The sequence below is a fragment of the Syzygium oleosum genome, unplaced genomic scaffold (assembly GCF_021117445.2).
Source record: "Syzygium oleosum isolate NSW1041296 unplaced genomic scaffold, Sole_v2.1 Sole_v2.15, whole genome shotgun sequence".
NCBI classification, from domain to species: domain Eukaryota; kingdom Viridiplantae; phylum Streptophyta; class Magnoliopsida; order Myrtales; family Myrtaceae; genus Syzygium; species Syzygium oleosum.
Genome location: NW_026607499.1, coordinates 7,217,272 through 7,235,950, shown reverse-complemented (window position 1 = coordinate 7,235,950; position 18,679 = coordinate 7,217,272). Strand labels below are relative to the sequence as shown.

Genomic DNA, 18,679 nt, shown 5'->3' with positions numbered 1-18,679 from the left:
TATCACGTGTCTTGTAAATGGGAAAATTACCCAAAAAAAAAAATCATAAACTTGTTATAATTGTGTCAATTCAATCCATCTGCCCAATTTTAGCAGGCCAGCACTAAAGTGGACACCGACCGGCGCTGACCGTCTGAGCATCGCTGACGTTGTAATTTTTTAATATTAATATTTTCTATCTTTCTTTTCTCCTTTTTTTCCACAATGGCGACGAGGCTGGCTTGTTGACCGCGAGCGAAGGTAGCCTCGACCACAGTCGGTGAGGCTGGCCTAGCCCAAATCTGGGCGAGGCCGTAGGCGGGCGAGGGCTATGACCCTTGCCAGTGGCTAGTAGGGGCTTCGCCGCCCTCGCCCAGTGGCCATCTAGCCTTGTCAGAGCCTTGCAGAAAAAAAGAAGGAAGAAAAGAAAAAAAATAATAAAAAATCGAAAAAATTATGTAAAAATTGTCACGTTAGCGCTGCCAGGCCAAAATTGGGCGGATGGACTGAATTGGCGCAAATGCAAAAGATTTAAGACTGAATTTGCAAAAAAAAGTTTAGGACTAAATTGGTATGATTACAATAGGTTTATAATTTTTTTTTTGATAATTTTCCCCTTATACGGTGATATGGAACGAGGTCTTGCAAACATTATTTGTTCTCAAGAAGGCACCAATACTTTATCTTCAAAGTCTTTCTCCATAGTTCATCACTTGCGAAATAGAAGGAAGGCACCCACATTTCAATCTGTCCTCTCAATGAAGGGAAAACATTCAATCGAAACAGCTCAGAAGGGAAGTAAATTGGTTTTTTTTTTTATAAATATGTGATAGACGTAATTAGCAAGAAGGAAACGCAAATATAAAAATCATCGCAAAATTCAAATACACACACAATAACAAAATAGAAAATTCAAATACACACACAATAACAAAAGGAGTGAGTGAACTATTCTGGTTTTTCTTTTTATTCATATTCGCTGACTCAATCAAGTACTCCGTTTACTTGAGCTGAATGAGAATTGAGTTGAATTGAAATAGCTTATGAGTCGAACTCGAACTTTTTTGTTACCAAGTTGAACTTGAAATAATTTTCTAGGATTTGAATTTTTCTAATTTCATTTTTCAGTTTCGCTCCAGCCGAGTAGTCCAGACAATACCAACATATTTTTAGTGAAAAGGACTAATATGAACAGAAGGACTATAATTTGAGAGTCCAACTTTTTTTTAGAGAAATTAGATGATGATATAAAAAATAGGCAATGAATTTTAAGGATATGCTATGCACTGTGATGTTAATGTTATTATTCACCAGAAAAAAGACAATCCAAACAAAGCCCTAGACAAGACGCGCAGGTTTTAGTTCAGGCGGGCTCGGAAACGAGCGCACACCCAACTCAAATCAATCGCTCACTCGACGCACTCCGTCCGGAGGAGAGACGATGGAGAAGTCGTTGCTGAAGCTGGACAAGGGCGCCGCCTGCACTTCGTGGAGCTACTCCGGCGACCGGTTGGCTTCCGGCTCCGTCGACGGGACGCTCGCCGTCTTCGACTCGCGCCACCCGGCTTCCTCTTCCTTTGCCTGCACTTCCAGGACCAAGGTTTCCCCCCCACTTTCCTTTGTTTGCTTTTTTTGTACCCGTGATTGCATTTGGATGGCGTGAAGTGTCGATTCGAGAGCGTGGTGGGAGTGAAGTGAATTTTGGGTTTGCTTGGTGATGGATGGCCCTGAACCGTAGCATTTCGAGCAATGCGTTTGCCCGACAGCCTCAGAGGGCAAGGTGATTGGAAAAAAAAACTGGGACTTGTTAGTTTGTGTTAACTGATGAGGGAGCAGCCGAATCGGCAATCTTGGCTGCTTGTAGTTCTATTTGCAATTGGAACATGTGATGGCGGACTTAGAGGACAATGGCTTCATCTCAAATTGTTAGCTGAATTCAAGTTAACTCTTTCTACATGATCGAATAATTAGACCATATTTGCATTTCATTTGTGGGCTTTGAGCGGGAAATATACCCTAGAATTGCTCATGATGTATCGGGGCTGCGCTTTCTATTTGATGAAGCGCGAACTTTTCCCTGTAGGTGCATGAGGGGAGTATTTTCAAGATAGTCTGGGTTCCTCCAGAATTTGGCGATGCGGTGGCTTGTGTATGCGAGGATGGAACTTTCTCGTTGTGGGAAGAGCTCGCTGAAGGTAAATCATGGATTTGTTGTTCTCTTTTACTTACTAGTAGGGTGGGAGGAATAGCATATGCTCTGGTCTGTAATAGGTGAAAATTTTATATGCTTAAATGTACTTTCCGTAGCTACCACCTTCATCGCAACGGAATTCAAAAACCTTGTGCAAAGTTGTTTTGTTGCTGGAACATATGTTTTGTTTGTCGTCAGATATGATGGGACGAGTTAATGATCTCCTGAAGATTACTAAATGACTCACTATAACTCGTTCTTATCTTATGTAGATTCTATACCCCTCCAGTGGAAACTTTGTGAGCGCTTTAAAAGCAGTTCGGCTAAGGTGTTGGATGTCCAATTCGGTGTTTCTCCTTCAAGTTTGAAAATGGTGAGCCATAATTCATGTTTTTAACTCCACGGATCACCTAAATATTATTGAAGTGATGTCTAGAATTAGTTGTTTGGTGCATTGTGCGTATGGCAATGGCAACCCCTATTTTTCAGTTGCAAGTTTCGACATTGTCTTCCTGTATTAATTAACCAATCATGTAATCATATGAATTTTCACATGCAAGCGCACGCAAAGAGAGAGGGAGGGAGAGAGAGGGAGGGAGGGAGCTCTTGTTTTTGGGACCATGTTGGTTTCTAGTTTTGTGATGTGCATTTGGAGTTGTTACTAGCAATGGTAAGACGAGTTGTTGAACTGAATTTGTCCTTTGTTCATGCCAATGAGGCCAAAACTTCTCTGGAAAAGTTGTCATCAATAATTTCTGTCATTTAGCTTCTCTTAGTGTGATATGTTTCTTAGGTTGATGATAATGGTCTTCTTATAGATTGTCTTCATATTGTTATAGGCATTCAAGAGCATTTTGTGATTTTAAACTTCGGGATTTATTTGTTGTAGTTAAGGGAAAAATAGAAACGAAAGGGAGTTTACGAGCAGTTCTTTGATGATTTCACAGGTCGTTGCTTCCTCAAATGGGTATGTGAAAGTCTATGAGCTGATGAATCCCATGGAGCTGAAGAATTGGCAACTTCAGGTGATCATGTTATCTAATCGTGCTTACACACATGACACTTGGCAGCTCATCATATTGGTTACCTGTTGATAGTATCAACTATCTACCGTTCACTCAGTAGGAAGCAACTTTTTTCCCCTTTTTGGGCCATCTTTTTTTCTGCTTACGGTTCCTCTTTTTAATACTTCATGAGGGGTTTTGCCAGTTCTTATGGTGGCTTCTTCTATTAGATATATTGATAGCATCTCGTGAAGTGTTTTCGCCAGGTCAAAGCAAAGAGAAATTTGTCCAAAAAGGCAAAAGTTTCAATGAGGGTCTTTTGGCCTGGGCTTTTGGATTTGAGTAAAATATTAAGGTAGAATATGTCATGATAATCCTTCAAAAATGTGAACTATGAAATTATATTTACCCCAGAACAGCATGAAAAGAGAAAGAGGGTTTGTTCTGCAATGCGTTTTTCATAGCTTATCCTTTGTGATCTAACCAAAAAAAAATATCTTTTTCAGTCAAAAAGAAATTTCGTTCTTTTTTATTAATAATTTCACTCCTGCTACGGGGATCTGAACTGATATGAGTTGAGGCTATGCCATATGCTGATGGATGCGCCCGCAGGTGGCATATGTGGTCTTTACTCTTATTAAGTTGTTGCTTTACATTGTATCCATCTTTCCAAAGTCCAGTGCAATCATTTATTGGATGGTGGTCAGCATTCTCTAATTTTCTGGATGTGTTTCCATAGTTCAAGAACCTTAATCTTCTTTATTTCCAGGCCGAATTCCAGAATGTCATCGATCTGGTTTCCCCTTCTTTGAAGGCTTTGTGCTCGTTGGCATCAATTTCTTGGAATCCACTTAGAGGTGAAGGCCAGGGGTCGAGCTTTATCTTGGGTTTCAGATCAGATAGTCCGCAACTCACTTCTTCCAAGGCAGGTTTCATTCTTTTCACTCGATTCCTAATTCCTATGTGTACCATCAACAGGTACAGAGTGCTTTATTTAGGCATGTAGTGGTCACTGTGGAATCAATGGTTTCACATTTTGTATGCTTGCTTTGTGTCTGACTGAGTCAGATGCTCATGATTGCATTTCTAGATTGTTGAACATCTATGGCATTGACATAATATCACCAATAGAACTTGTCCGTGCTCCCATTTGTCTATGTTGAGCTTCTCATCCAGTTAGGTCTTGGAAAAACGTATTACTTTATTTATAAAGCCGAAATATTGTAAAGATTCTATTCACTTATGTAAATGAGGATGGTCAGCACCACTGATGAACACGACGTTATTGCGATTACTGATTTCCCCTGTAATAATATTCCAAGGTTATCCTGGATATTTCTTCCAACGGTTCGCACAGCTGCCTCTTACAAATATGGGACTGATTTGGGATCCAATGTCCTCTGCTGCCTTCTCTTTTTTGTGCTAGCCTTTTTCCGGGAGAGATGGGTGGGAGGTGTTTGATCTTGTGGCAGCCCATCATTACATTATAATATATTCTTCACCTGCTCTGAGCCAGTTCAGAAAAGTATAACCCTATGTATGCCATGATGAATTTTTTTTTCCTACTTACGATTCATGGATTTTATTTTGTTCATATGGGAGAACTTTTCACTTGTTAATTTCTGTTGAAGCAGGCGTAGATTGTTAGACTAAAGATATCGTGCCAAAAATTCTTAGTTTTGATGGAAACCCGTGAGTAAGAGATTTAGGATGCTGCTGTAAAATTATATTTTTAGCTCCTTTTTTTTTTTTCAGGTGTGGGAATTTGATCAGGCCCATCAAAGGTGGCTCCCAGTAGCAGAGTTGGCTTTGCCTGAAGACAGGGGTGATCAGGTTTACAGTGTTGCATGGGCACCTAACATTGGAAGGTATTATATAGTTTGTTTTCTGGCGTTAGTGTTTGTTCCATGACTTAGACAAGATGCAAGTTATTCACATTATGTTGGTAATTGACTTTCCTGTGGAATAATCATGCATGCAGTAGATAACTGAAAATGAAGATATTGAATTTTTGGATCCCCAATCAGCTACAAAGTGCCTTCTTCACTGGAAATACAATCAAATTCTTTTTCAGGCCTTATGAGGTGATAGCTGTTGCAACTGAGAAAGGAATTTCAATCTGGCATCTTAGCCTGAATGTTGAAGTTGATGGAAGGCTCTCGGCAGAAAGGGTTGCGTCTCTTTCTGGTCATGAAGGCGAGGTAGGCACTCCCAGTCTAATCTTAAAACTTTTCAAACTTCAGGTTTATGTATCAAGTGTGAATGGCGGGCTATATTGTTATATTAGTCAACTGGTTAGGAGCATTTAGTAAAGTAAGAATACTGCATGGATTTTCGTTAAATTGGACAAGAAGTCGGGTTGTTTCTAAAATGATGGCATCTTGCTAAGATGTCTAGAAGTAGGAACTACTTATACTCAAGTGCTATGCGTAACTTTATTTTGCCTTAGCATTTTTGTAAGACAAGATGGATGGTTGTTGGAAAATCACGTGTTGAATTTTTCTCGAGTAGGTGTGGCAAATGGAATGGGACATGAGCGGAATGACCTTGGCAACAACTGCGAGTGACGGCTCGGTGAAACTGTGGCAATCTAACTTGAACGGTTCATGGCAGGAACAAGCTACATTTGTGCCTACTTAACTGCACCGATCCTTCTGAAGCCTGTTTTGTTTGTCGCAGTAATTGTAATCATATCTTGTAATGAAGGAAGTTCGCAAAAAGCAAAGTGTTAGTTAGGCTAGCTCATTAACAGAAGTTTTAGTGGCTGATCTTGATATTTTCCCGACTTAGAGCAATGAAGGTTTATTAATTTTTGCGAGTACTTGATCATCTATTCACCCAACTTGCTAGAACCAGAACTCAATCCACTCATGCTTATTAGTGACCAAATCAGCTTCATAAAATTCTGGAGCATCTTCCCCATGACATTCAACCATTAAGCCAGTGGACTCACGTTGGAAGCTTGGATCATTTCTAATTTGCTCATAAAACAAGAACTAATCACCGACTAAACAGAAATCCAAATATGACAGATGGTAAGCGAAAACAAGGATGTTGAAAGTAGTAATTAAAGACCAGATGCGTATGAGCATTTGAACACTGTCACAGAACGATGAGCATTTCAGTATCTTGGTCTCGTCCGAGCTGTCTCTATGTATCCACAGTCACGTGTTTCTGGGCAAAATCAGGTCACCGAATTTCAAAAACGACGTCCATGCAATGATCCAAAATCAAATGAATAGAAAAAGGAGACGATTCCTTGTCACTTTTACAGAGAGTTGGATAGGCACATACTGTTGGACACTGGACAGACATCTGACGATACGACACGCACTCTGCACTGAAAACGACAATTGGGATCGGGAGAGCGCTCTTATTAACTCGGCAAGTCAGCATAATGTCTGTTCATCAGGAGTGGGGGACCAAATCAAGTATAATTTTAGCCAGAGTTTATAAGGTAATTAGCTATGTTCTTGGGTCCATCGGTTGAATCGACAAGACAGGCACTGATTAGCCCAACCTAGATGCATGTGAACGGAATCCATCGTCCAGTCGTTTAAGAAAAAGGAAATATGACTAAGAGTGATACATTGCCAATGCAACAGATAAAAATCTTATCTTATTCTGCTAATGATTAAGCCCAACTTCGAGGGTTATAATAATCACAAACCCTCGCATCTGGTTCGTCATTTGACATGTAAACTCATATACCGTTCTACATAGGTGTAATAATGTATAAACTCAAGTCACGCCTTCACTTAATAGTTTTGGGCATTTCGAATATTGATCGTTATCTTACAAAATCTTATGGTATGAATTTCAAAAAGACGATGATCAATGAATTCATTCGTGAACTCTCCTGTGAAATGTTATATGTGAATATAAAAGCGTTTTGCTTCTCCTACGGATAACTCTTTAAATTAGTTGCTAATATATCACCATATGCTTTACTTTGCAAAAGCTTGTTCTTCCTGAATTTCTCTAGCTGGGCCTGATATAAAATTACTGCAGAATGATTTACTGTTTTGCCGTGCAAGTACTGACAACTTCAAAGTTCATATGCCTAGGACATTTTTGTTTTTGTTTTGTTTTGGTTCTTTTTTTTTTTTTTTATAGTTTCCTATTGAAGGTATAAGTCAGAACTTCTTTGACCACTCCTCTTGTGGTGCAGATTCCACTAGCAATACTGACATGGTGACAACCGGGACAAAGTGGGGAACGTGGAATGATAGAACATCTGAACGAGACAAAAGGGCTTTTTCCAAACTTGTCGACCTCTAATGTACATCAGGAAAGAATGTCCCTAACATGCATGGCAAGAATGTTTTTGAACCTAGAGAGAAGCTCCATCCTGCAACAAAACGAGTCAGTTTCGATTAAGATCCTTTCTAATTTGGAGGTTGATATAATGATAAATCATTCGTCATAATCTTAGAGAGCAACGAAACCAAGTCATCGACTTTACTACCCACAATGCAGATGAGAAATCCGCATGAACATGTTATATCCCCTACAAGAGGGTGAGGCCATTATGACTAATGGGGATGGTTGCGATGAGACTGATCCAACCTCTACAAAGTCAATCTAAGTAAGGAAAGTTTTCGAAGATGATATTTGTGAAAGTGATTTGTGCGGAGGAGAGCCAATCCGAAGAACCTGTTTTTGTGAACATCCAAAAGAAAAGGAGCTCCTGAAGTAGCATCATCATCGAGTCCTGGAGTTGAAGTCATTCCTCTTCTCTGCATACGCCTCTCCGTGCCTCATGATCCAAAACCTCTCTATTTCTTCCGCTTTGCGACCCGGGACCCGACCCGCTATCAAATCCCACCTGCAGTCATATGCCACATTGTCGTATGTCACGACTAATATCTCCTTCTCTCAGTGAATAATTGCTCAGTAAAGGAAAACTCAGTCACTAACTTTGACTTGTTCAATCGCGTAAGAATAAAACTCTCCATGACACCAGATGAATCCACTTGGGATATAAGCACCCCCTCTCAAGGTCTTAGGAGATTGTAAACTAGATTAGAGATACTAATTAGATCAAAGGTAATTGCCTTTGTGTAAAGATCATCACTTAAAATTTGACATATTATCTGAAAAGTGAATTGCAGTAAACACTTTTTAATCTTCATCGATATCAAGTGGAGTCGATTTGAAATAATCAACTTTATGATTGGAGCTTCGTCTCTTTCTATCATATGTTCCCACACTGTACATCTTTCAGCCTCCTATATGTTGAGTAATGCTCGAACACAAATATATATATAAAGTCAATTTATCGAAACATGTTGCGGTGGATTGTAAGTGAGTCATTTTCAAGAGAGAGAAGGGGTATGCTCCTAAAGCACCCTAGTCAGACAAATCAAAGGTCAGCAATCTCTGCTCATATGAAAGAAGGGAATAAGCTAATCTTTTACCACTCCAAGTCAACAATTTGGAATACTTCTACTGTACATCAGTGTACCGTACATCTTTTTACGACTTTTAGCCGGTATAACAACGTGTCGTAAAAGCATAAAACTGAAAATCTCATGGTACCCGTTTTTGCACTTGATATAACACATCACCATACAATTGTATGGTACATTAGTGTACCATAGAAGTGTCCACTTTGTTTACGAGTTGATTCTAACAACAAAATAGCGTTGGCATATCCCCCATGAACAATCTAGACATGGGTGACAATGGGCATGAAAAGCAAATTGCAGCTAACGCATGTGTCCTTGAGCTGTAACATGAACACAATTGGCAACAATTAAATGCAAGGTCAAGCAAAAGATCCACCTGTTTTGATCTCCATTGGCCCCACATCACTTATCAAGACCCACTCTGGACCCTTTCAATTGTAATATACTCATAATAATAGATGTACTGATGATCTCCTAGCTTAAAGTCGCTGCAATGCAAATATATATTACCGTACCAAACTAGTTGTTTTTTTGTCATGGAATAAAAATATTTCCTAGCCTTGGGCCCCCTTTTTTAACCTTTCGATATGATGCTGTTGCATAGCGTGCCTTTCTTGTAATTATTCCTCTGCCTTACCTCTTCATCATCACCTCTCTCTCTCTCTCTCTCATGGGCGACCAGAAGATTCTTTTGTTTGTTCATTTTTGGGTTAAAAAGTGAGAAAAAAGAAGCAAAATAACCCACCCATCGGTGGCCGCGTTGGTTTGCGCTCAGTTCCTTGGTTTGCGCTCAGTTCCTTTCACGAGAGGTCCTGAGTTCAAACTCGCCCATCGGTGATTTAAGTGGGGGGTCGTGGCGGTGGGATGCTGCGCTAGCCCCTCTCGAGGACTAGTCGGGCATCACCGCTGGTTTGAGCCCTAGCTCGCCGGCCGCGCGGACACCTCGGTTATCAAAAAAAAAAAAAAAGAAGCAAAATAAAGTGTGTAGCCTAGCAAGGGGAAGTGCATGCCTTCTTCAATATCCATTACTAGAGGACCACATGAAAAGTTATTATGGCTGAGCATGAGCCTCCTTAGAACAGTCCTTTTGGGGTCTGTGAAGGAGTTATTAATTGACCCAATATGATACATGCTAATAAAAAGTAGTAAAGTACACTTATTTCCATATGGATCCCCTTTCGAACCAGTGATCTTTATGATGTGATCATCTATACACATGCGCACGCTCACACAAATGCACGCACACGAGAGCTTGCGGTTGTAATTAACCATGCAAACCAGTCAAAAGATTAGCATGAGACATTGAGCTTGAGATTCCGATAATTACCTGTCTCCAACTAGTCTGTACATTCTGTAAATGAGATCTTTTTCTTGCTCCGTCATTGTGATGAAATCCCATTCGATGCTACTCACTTCTGCAAATTAAACCATAGTACTTATTGCGTTAAGAGAATGATACAGCTGATTACGATCCTTACCCTCAAAATAAGAGAAGCCAATGAATTTGCTAAAAGGAAACCCAAAATTAATACTGAAAGTGAACATTGAAGGAGCTGCTTTTTATTTGTTTGTGTAGATAAATCAAGAAGAAGCAAATGAGCAAAGTTTGATGGTAGTGTAAGAAGGGAACCTTCTGAGTTGGTGCTTGAAGTTGTTGATTTTTTGGCTTGCTTGCGTGCCCGTTCATCCATTTCTTCTTCTCATGCCACACAGAAAGAGGGAAGGAGAGAGAGAGAGAGAGAGAGAGAGAGAGAGAGAGAGAGAGAGAGAGAGAGAGAGTTTAGGTTAAGGATTTGAATCAACTCAAGTAACTAGTTTAGAGAAGAAAGAGAAAGAAAAGGAAAAAGAGTTGACTTGACATAAGAAGGAAGAAACTGGAACAGAAGTGTAAGCTTCGCAGATATCACCAACTACAAGAAACGATGAAACAGAAGACAAAAGAGAAGAAGATGGGGCTATATAAAATGTTCGGTGATAAAGTGGCAACTCTCGCTTGAAATGGAGGGGCTCAACAGAGAAAGCAAGCCTCCACAAAGTAGTGTCATATAATATGTATATTATGCCAATGAGAGACATCGAAAATAGTTTGTGCAATACATCACGATAAGAACGACCAGAAACAAGACAAGGAAAAAGGGGAGAAATGTGGAAAAATTTGCGCAAGAAGCCCAAATATTTGAAGACTGGTTTTGGGGAAGGTAATGATTATCATGCAAAGTCTCGCATGGAATGGCTGGTGCTAGCGACCCGACACACAGTATGTTGGAGAGAGAGAGAGAGTGTTGACTTGTAGTTATCTCATTCCACCATTGTCAGTTGTCACTCATAAGAAACACAACTGAGCATACTTAGCTTTTACTTGAACTCGGACAACAGAAGAGATTGTTGGGATTTTAGTGTCCAAAATTTATAAATTGTGAATGAGAAGTGTGGATGGAAATAGTCCCACATTGAATAGAAGTTGTGATGGGAAATGATTTATTTAGATGAGCCTCTCAAATAGATTTGGGCCCCAAGGGGTACCCCACTTTTGTGGAAGGGAGAGGACCTACGCCAAGCTAGATCGGTCCCCCCCCCGCCCCACCGCCGCCGTCCAGCCGGCTCGGTTCCAGATCCATTCCATCGGTTTTTATATTTTCCCAAACAGACACATTTTGTTTATTTAGAAATTATTGATTTATTTATTTTGGACAAACAAACATATTTGTTCGTGGTACGAGGTTTTTTGTGTTCGGCCTTCTATGCTATAAGTTGCGCGTTGAAAAGTTATATACTACTTACTTTACTAAAAAAACAAAAAACATGTCTGTCTGTGAAGGTTCGGTTTGCCTGAACGAAAACCATTTCGGTTCGAGGCTCGGCTCGCGACTGTTCACGAACTGAACGGAAACCACTTCGGTTCGAGCGAGTCTTCATTGCTCGCAACTCTTCATTTTCGCCACATAAATAACCGAACTGTTCTGTTCGATCGAGACTCTTCGTGGCATATTTATTCCCGCGAGACATTTTCCCGACGCACTCTAGACATGTTCATTTTTCTGTTTCTTCATCATTGTCATTTGTGCAATTATTCTACGAAGTTGCATTCGAACATTTCCTTTGAAGAAGTGCCGCTTCTTTAGAAAGGCGATCCGTTCTATCCTGGGAGACAATTGTTCAACAACCTTGGGTACCGGTAGATGGGACAAATTGTCTTAAGGACACAACGTGAATTCGTTGGGCTCAGATCATTCGTCGACATTCAGATTACTCGTCAGAACGTGATTTCAAGTTTGTCGAACAACTCTGTTTTTACATATTCAAGCACTATTACACAACAACAGAGATCGCTCTCTAGGAGAAAAGTCTCACTCATTATCGTATAGATTCATGCACCAGTTAGATATATTGGTTTGATTGTTCTTTGCCATCTCAATTATTTCATGAGACTTCTGCTTCCACCAATATCCTCGTACGTGCATTAATAAAAAAATACATACAGATCTAATGATCCTCAAGAAACTGCTCCCTCTATTATACAGATTGTAACAATTTATATTGTTGTAACTTATATAATAAAGCATCGTAATATATATAAGCTCAAAATGTCTTTGATCAATCGCTGAAATTTATTATTTTGTGAGTCTGCGGCTACTAAATCAGCTCGAAGCGTGTCCTTAAGTGGATTGCACAAAACCCCTTTAAAGGATATATTCAAGCACCTCACGGGTGTTAATTATGTTGACAATGATTACTATTTAAGCAATGCTACACGTACTCAGAGATTTCATTAAAAATCTCTTTTGCTTCAACACTGATTTTAGTAAGATTTTCCATTACGTTTAGCATTCCACATGGTATTTAGTAAAAGATGTTTGTGCCGTTCACATCGAAAAGTAGTACGCCAAGATGGACAGTCCTCTGATCATGGGCCTACCAGAAAGCGCACATTCTGCGATTGAGAAAGAAACCAAGCGGTAGATTGCGCCAATCTAGGCCCCATATCCTTCCTTATATTCTTGTCTGTTTCATCTTATCCAACAATTATGTAAGGTGTACACTTTTTCTCCTCAAGACAGTACTTCAGAGTCCCTGAACTTCAATAGGTGTTCGGTTTTAGTCCTCATGATTTTGTTTGGTGACGTTTATGGTCCTTATTAAGTTATGTCTACAAGTTGTGTTGCGGTAGGACTACTGTTCGAACTATAGAATGAAATCAGGAATCGGCCAGAGCCGCCTTGTTGGTTTTGTTCCGAACCGGTTCCTGGCGAATTGATCTGGGTCCGAGTTTTCAAAACTTGAAATTGGTCGAGGAGGTTTGGTCTTCAGTTCAGGCTTTGAACCTAGATCGGTGGGAGCGGTTCCAACGATTCCAGGCTAGTTCCAAGGTAGAACGGGCTTTGGAACTAGTTCTTTACATTTATTTTTTGCAAAAAAATAATATCGATCAGATTATCTTGGAATCATTGATTCAAATGTGAATGATCAGTTTTACTAGTTCTAAGTCATGATTATCAATTAAAACCTTTAAGAAAAATATGCCTTCTATTAACAGAGGTTGTGGGGACATGAACTAAAGCCCCAAGGGTCAAGTGACTATGCAGGTGATTAGCTTAATTATTGAGTCCTATACCAGTTCATGGATCTATGGTATTTCATTTGCATGGAGAACTGTATCAGAGGGAAGCTTGCACAGACTTGCAAATGCATGAGAATCGTGGACAGCATATTTCAGTTCTTCCGGTAAACATTTCCGGGTCTGAAAGAAGATGTCAGGAGGGTTATCATCCAAGAAAGATTACCCTCCAGACGAGGAGTGGCAGTCTTCCGAATCCAATCATCAAATAACAGTCACTCTCTCGAACTTACTATACCTTTGGAAGAGAAGATGAAATTTGAGAGCACCTATAACATCATGATGAGTACAAAAGGAGTGCATAGAACATGTCCATTTTCTTGGTTCCATCACTTGTTAAAGCAATCACTAAACACTGGGATCAGCCCTTTCACATGCCTATCGAGAGTATGATGCCAATGGCACATCTTCCATTCTTAAACAGGCCTTTTGCTCTTTCGTGAGGTCTGAATCTCGGCCATGCACTACACGTGACACTATGAGCCACGGCCTATAGCGTCTCTGTGTCATTCTCACTTCCAATTAAACATGTCCTTCCTCAAGCATACAGCGTCCATCAGAGATCTCGCAACTTCGCAGTAACTCAAAAAATGGACTTAATCGTATGCGGTCTGGATTTTCATAGGAACTAAACATGATCACCCTACACTCTACATGTCGCGAATGCTTCTTTTATCAATGGCTATGCAGCATTGCGTTCCAAAACAAACTACTGGAAGGCCAAGTAAAACGCCATTTTATCAACCAAAGAAAAAGAAAGAAAACAGCAGTAATACTCGATAGAATCCAACCAGTTTCAAAAGAGCTCTATTTACTCTTTCCCATTTTCATGAAAAAAGTTGTTTTGTGAACACTACTGATTGGATTTGTGATAGTGATTCGCACGCGATTTCTGATCATCTAGAAACAAATTATTTAGATGGAGATACACAAACTAGTGCCATTTGGAAATCATTTTCCACCATATACATTGGAATATTCTCAATGGTCCATTGAGAATAAAGTTTGGAATTTCACCTTATGGAGACAGAATAGATGCTATCTTGTCCCATCCTGCAAAAGCGAATCAAAGAGTTTAACGAAAGCGAGAGAATTCCACTCAACCCCATGCAGATAAATTGCTCTTTATGACTGCCTCATAGTGCAAGCAAGCACAAAAAATAGCCTGAGAGAACTACGCAAAAGCCCTCTTGCTTCAGTTGCCATGGCCTCAGTCCAGTGCTTCAAGAATGCTGAGAAAAGCTACTACCAACAGAGCCACCATGGCCATCGCATGGAACATGCAATGAGCCACAGCCAGACCCAGTGCTATGGCCAGGGTGAGAAACACCTTCCATTGGGCTATGGCTACATGGCTCATAGCAATGGCCACATGGCTCATAGCAGTGGTAATGGCTACCTAGCTAATGGCCACGGCTACATGGCTCATGGTCACGGCTACATGGCACAAACTCATGGTCACCACAGTGGGCATGCCATGGCCAAAACCATGACTCCCTGGATGGGCCTAAACAATGGTTATAGTGAGCATGCCATGGCCACAGCCAAGAGTCCCTGGATGGGCCTAAACAATGGCCATCACCTTGGCCAATAGGGGTGTCAAAACCAAACACAATACCCGAACCGAAACACAAACCGACCCGATCCGAACACGAAATTTTCTTATTGGGTCGGGTTGGATCTTAACTTGTTTGGGTAACAATAAAAAGAATTGGGTATTGTTTGGATCTATTAGGCTTGGGTATCCAAGCCCAACCCAAACAATAAGCCAACCCAAACAATAGCCAAAACCCTTAAGATCCCTCCTTCTCCCAGGACCCTGCCGCCGACTTCTTCTTCCTCGGGTTCCGCCGCGCCGCCGTTGCCGGCAACATCACCCTCAGCGGCGTCGCCGAGATCGACGGCCGCGGCGTCCTCAAGCTCACCAACGAGACGACCTGTTTCTACCCTAGCCAGGCGGCGGAGGATTTCATCCTTCTGCCGGAGACCACGCCGTCCAACCAGATCTCGCGGCCATCGCGCCGCCGCCTCCGGAAATACCGCATCATCCCCGAGTTCTGCGCGGTGAAATCATCGACCGGCGACAACAACGCTGCCGTCTCTGTCCCTGGGAACCACCATCGCAAGCGGTCCAGAGACGCCATCGGCGACGACCTCTTGAGCGGCGATCGCTTCTCGGCGACTCACGATCCTCGCAAGATGACCAAGGCGTCGCCGTCTCGGGGGCACGAATCGGGGGCACGAATCAAGATGACCAAGGCGGCGGGACAGTCCTTAATCGGAGTCTTGAAATACAAGTCTACAATGTAATTTGAGTTATCTGTCACGTGAGGCTTCCCGTCTTCACTCAACCGTAGCTTTGCCTCACACCCTTCTTCATTGAACAACTCTTGAAGTCTCACCTATCAACATCAGAATTCCCAAATTGATCAGCTTCTCGCAACATCAAGAACTGAATAGTATCACGATGAACCCTTGCTTTTCAGGAGCAAAATCCTCTGTCGATTTCAGTCTAAACTACAATTAACACAGAATTTCTATTCAAAAGCATTCTGAATACTTAAAAGGGTCTTGCTTCTGTGTGTTCAGTTTGACAAGTAACCAAAACTAGGGGTGTCAAAAGTACCCGCTCAAACATGACCCGACTCGAACCGAACCCGACCCGATTGTGCGGCTATATCATGTTCGGTCTTGTTTCGGGTCGGGCCAAGCACATATATTCATTGTTTCGGATCAGGTCGGGTATCATGAAAACCCGACCCGACCCGTTGACACCCCTATTGGCCAACATGCCCAGACTCACTTCATTACTCAAGCTCATGGCTACAAGAAAGAGAATTCTTCTTGCAATGGAAAGTCTAAGAAGAAGGGCGAATACAAGAAGAAAGAGAAGATCATATTCAAGAAGAAATCCAAGGAATGCAAATCTGGTGGTAGCAGCAGCAGCAGCGATAGCGAGAGCGAGAGTGACAACGACCGCTTCTGAAAGGTGAAGATATAAAAGGTATACAACCAGGTGGTAGCTAACTATTTCACATAACTTAAGGATTAACAAATATGATTATAAAGATGATAATCACTCCTCAAGGATTTGTGATCCGTTGAGCAATTGAATGATAACTTCATTACAGGGAAACATCTTTACATATAATCTCAACAAATGCATATAAACAACAAAGGCTACACAAAACTCCAACATGTCAAATTTTGCCAGGGTAAATATCCTAAAAAAAGGAAAATCTGCTGGTATCCTTACTTGTGTTGTCTAATATATTTATACTCGACATCTTTTATATACCAATGCATATATGATCAAGTGCCTCAAGGAAGATATCGGTCTTAGTTTATGAGACACTCATTGTAGCAAGAACAGGGTGGCCAAAATTTCTCCTTCATATGGTCTCATCTGAGACTCAAATGTATGAAGCTCGCTCTCTGACAACTTACTTACGTGTTTTGCAGGCTTAAGGGAAGCAGCTGTTAGACATCAGATCAGAAGAAAGTTCCCTGTCATCCTATCCTAAATAAGTAAGGACAATAAAGTGACGTGACTTATTATAGACCCTTGATGCAAAGCAAAAGTTGCACCTATATGGCCTCTTGTACTATGAATGCTAATGAATGAATTTGCTTCAGAAATCTCTCTTTCTTCCTCTGCTTCATGTCCCTTGATCATTAATTTAATAAGGTAAAAAAAAGCGATCTCATTCAAATAATTATCGAGCTGAAACTGACTTTGCAAAACTAAAAGAACCACTGCTAATACTGATAAAGAAATCGACAAATAAATCCAAGGGATGTTGACAAATCAAAGCGTCAAGATTGTTTTCCCTTTTGACCGACATCGGGAATCATTTTAACGTTGGTTCAATTGAATGCAATTAGATGAGCTGAGATGAATTCACATATCCATCTAAGAGAGTAATTGACCTGGAACCTACTACTAGTCGCGTTGGAGCAAGAAAGAGAGATATAGCAGAAATCACTCACATCGTTGATGCACTCAACTGCATGATCTTAACAACATCTAGCAATTGAGTATAAAGTAGAACAGAACGTGCATTTGTTCATACGCCTTCTTTTAGCTTAAAGAATTTCTTCATCACTCTAACATCAAAAGGCGCTTCTCCTAAATATTACACACTGTAGAGGGCTTCACAAGTCTGCTCGACTAAAGGCAACAGCAAGTAGCGTACATAAAAAAAATCTTTTATTCAGGGGAGTCCTGAATGATGGCAAAAGTACATGATGAAGCTATAAACCTAAGAAGTAAGGTTGAATAATGATCGTTTCAAGAATGGGTAAGAATACTTTCAGCAACTTTAAACTATTTTTTTTTTTTTTATAACCGAAGATCCGCCACCATTCCCGGGGACGAGCCCGCACAGGTAATCGTGGCGCCTATACCTCAGAGGAGACTAGCCCAGCAACCCACCGCCAGGGCCCCCTACTTAAATTACGGAACCAAGCGGGGATTCGAACCCAGAACCTCTTTGAGGGAAGGAAAACGCCCACCAACTCGGCCATGCGCAAGTGGGTAGCAACTTTAAACTGTTACTAGTTCACCCACCCAAAAAAAGTTTGATCAGCTTAAACCAAGACAAATGCCCAACCCAGCTATCTCAACTCATTGAGAGATTTAGAAACTTTGGCCTCACTAAATAAAAAGACCAAACTTATGTTTTAACATATGAGGAGAATGACTAACCAAAAGGGAAAGTGGAAGCGGAAGCTAGCAACTATTAGTTTTAATGCTTTCACTCTCTCAGATTTTTCTCCCTTAAAATGTTGTTAAAATATGTCTCGATTTTGAGCCTAAAAAAGGAAAGTTTCATATTTTGAATAAGTTCCTAATTGAATAGTTTCCTAGTTGAAAAAGGTTTCCTAATTGGAGAAGGTTTCCTAAAAAGAGATTTCCGATTTTGGATCCAATTCTTGCCTATATATGAAGGGGATGTTATTTGCGAAGAGCCTCAAAGAAAAGCTTAAGTGTTAAAGCCAATTAAATTCTTGTGGTAAAAATTTGTGGATAATTCCTTCATGGGATTGGGAGATTATTTCGTGAGGAATTAGGACTAAATACTGTTTGAGTTATTAGGTGTAATTGGGACTTGGGAAATACCGAGAGTGTTTGAGTGACTCGAGTGTGGTTGTAATTTCCGTTGTATCGTTTGATTTATAATGGAATTGCTGCTCTCTCCGTGGATGTAGATCACTACGACCGAACTACGTAAATTTGGTATCCGATTTATTTTTTTATTCTATCAAATTTATTGTTCGATCGCTTGCTTTCGCAACAAACGTGAATATTGAACTACCCATAATTCGTCCTTAACCCCATTTATAGCCAAAATCTTGTCGTTTATCGTGCTTGACCACGGTTCGAGAGGGCAATGTGTGAGCGCTAGCGATGGAAGTGCAATATACTAAGTTAATAGAGAGATGACTGAGGCATTACATCGGGTAAACATTAGGTATC

General features: G+C 40.7%; 3 protein-coding genes across 3 annotated transcripts; 2 read left to right on the top strand and 1 right to left on the bottom strand.

The window, feature by feature from the left end:
* The first annotated feature begins 1,353 nt into the window (after positions 1–1,353).
* LOC115675629 (protein SEH1) lies at positions 1,354–5,995 on the top strand. The gene is made up of 8 exons (XM_030598357.2): positions 1,354–1,579; positions 2,063–2,174; positions 2,443–2,543; positions 3,118–3,195; positions 3,944–4,099; positions 4,930–5,042; positions 5,249–5,375; positions 5,686–5,995. Exons 1-8 carry the CDS (start codon positions 1,421–1,423, stop codon positions 5,812–5,814), a joined length of 975 nt encoding a protein of 324 aa, XP_030454217.1. The 5' UTR covers positions 1,354–1,420; the 3' UTR covers positions 5,815–5,995.
* Positions 5,996–7,617: 1,622 nt separating this feature from the next.
* On the bottom strand, positions 7,618–10,864 carry LOC115675632 (transcription factor TRY-like). The gene is made up of 3 exons (XM_030598359.2): positions 10,216–10,864; positions 9,913–10,000; positions 7,618–8,002 (listed from the first exon to the last, which is right to left on the bottom strand). Exons 1-3 carry the CDS (start codon positions 10,274–10,276, stop codon positions 7,879–7,881), a joined length of 273 nt encoding a protein of 90 aa, XP_030454219.1. The 5' UTR covers positions 10,277–10,864; the 3' UTR covers positions 7,618–7,878.
* A 3,495-nt stretch (positions 10,865–14,359) lies between these two features.
* On the top strand, positions 14,360–16,201 carry LOC115675565 (uncharacterized). The gene is made up of 2 exons (XM_056318579.1): positions 14,360–14,723; positions 15,978–16,201. Exons 1-2 carry the CDS (start codon positions 14,405–14,407, stop codon positions 16,184–16,186), a joined length of 528 nt encoding a protein of 175 aa, XP_056174554.1. The 5' UTR covers positions 14,360–14,404; the 3' UTR covers positions 16,187–16,201.
* The last annotated feature ends 2,478 nt before the right edge of the window (positions 16,202–18,679 follow it).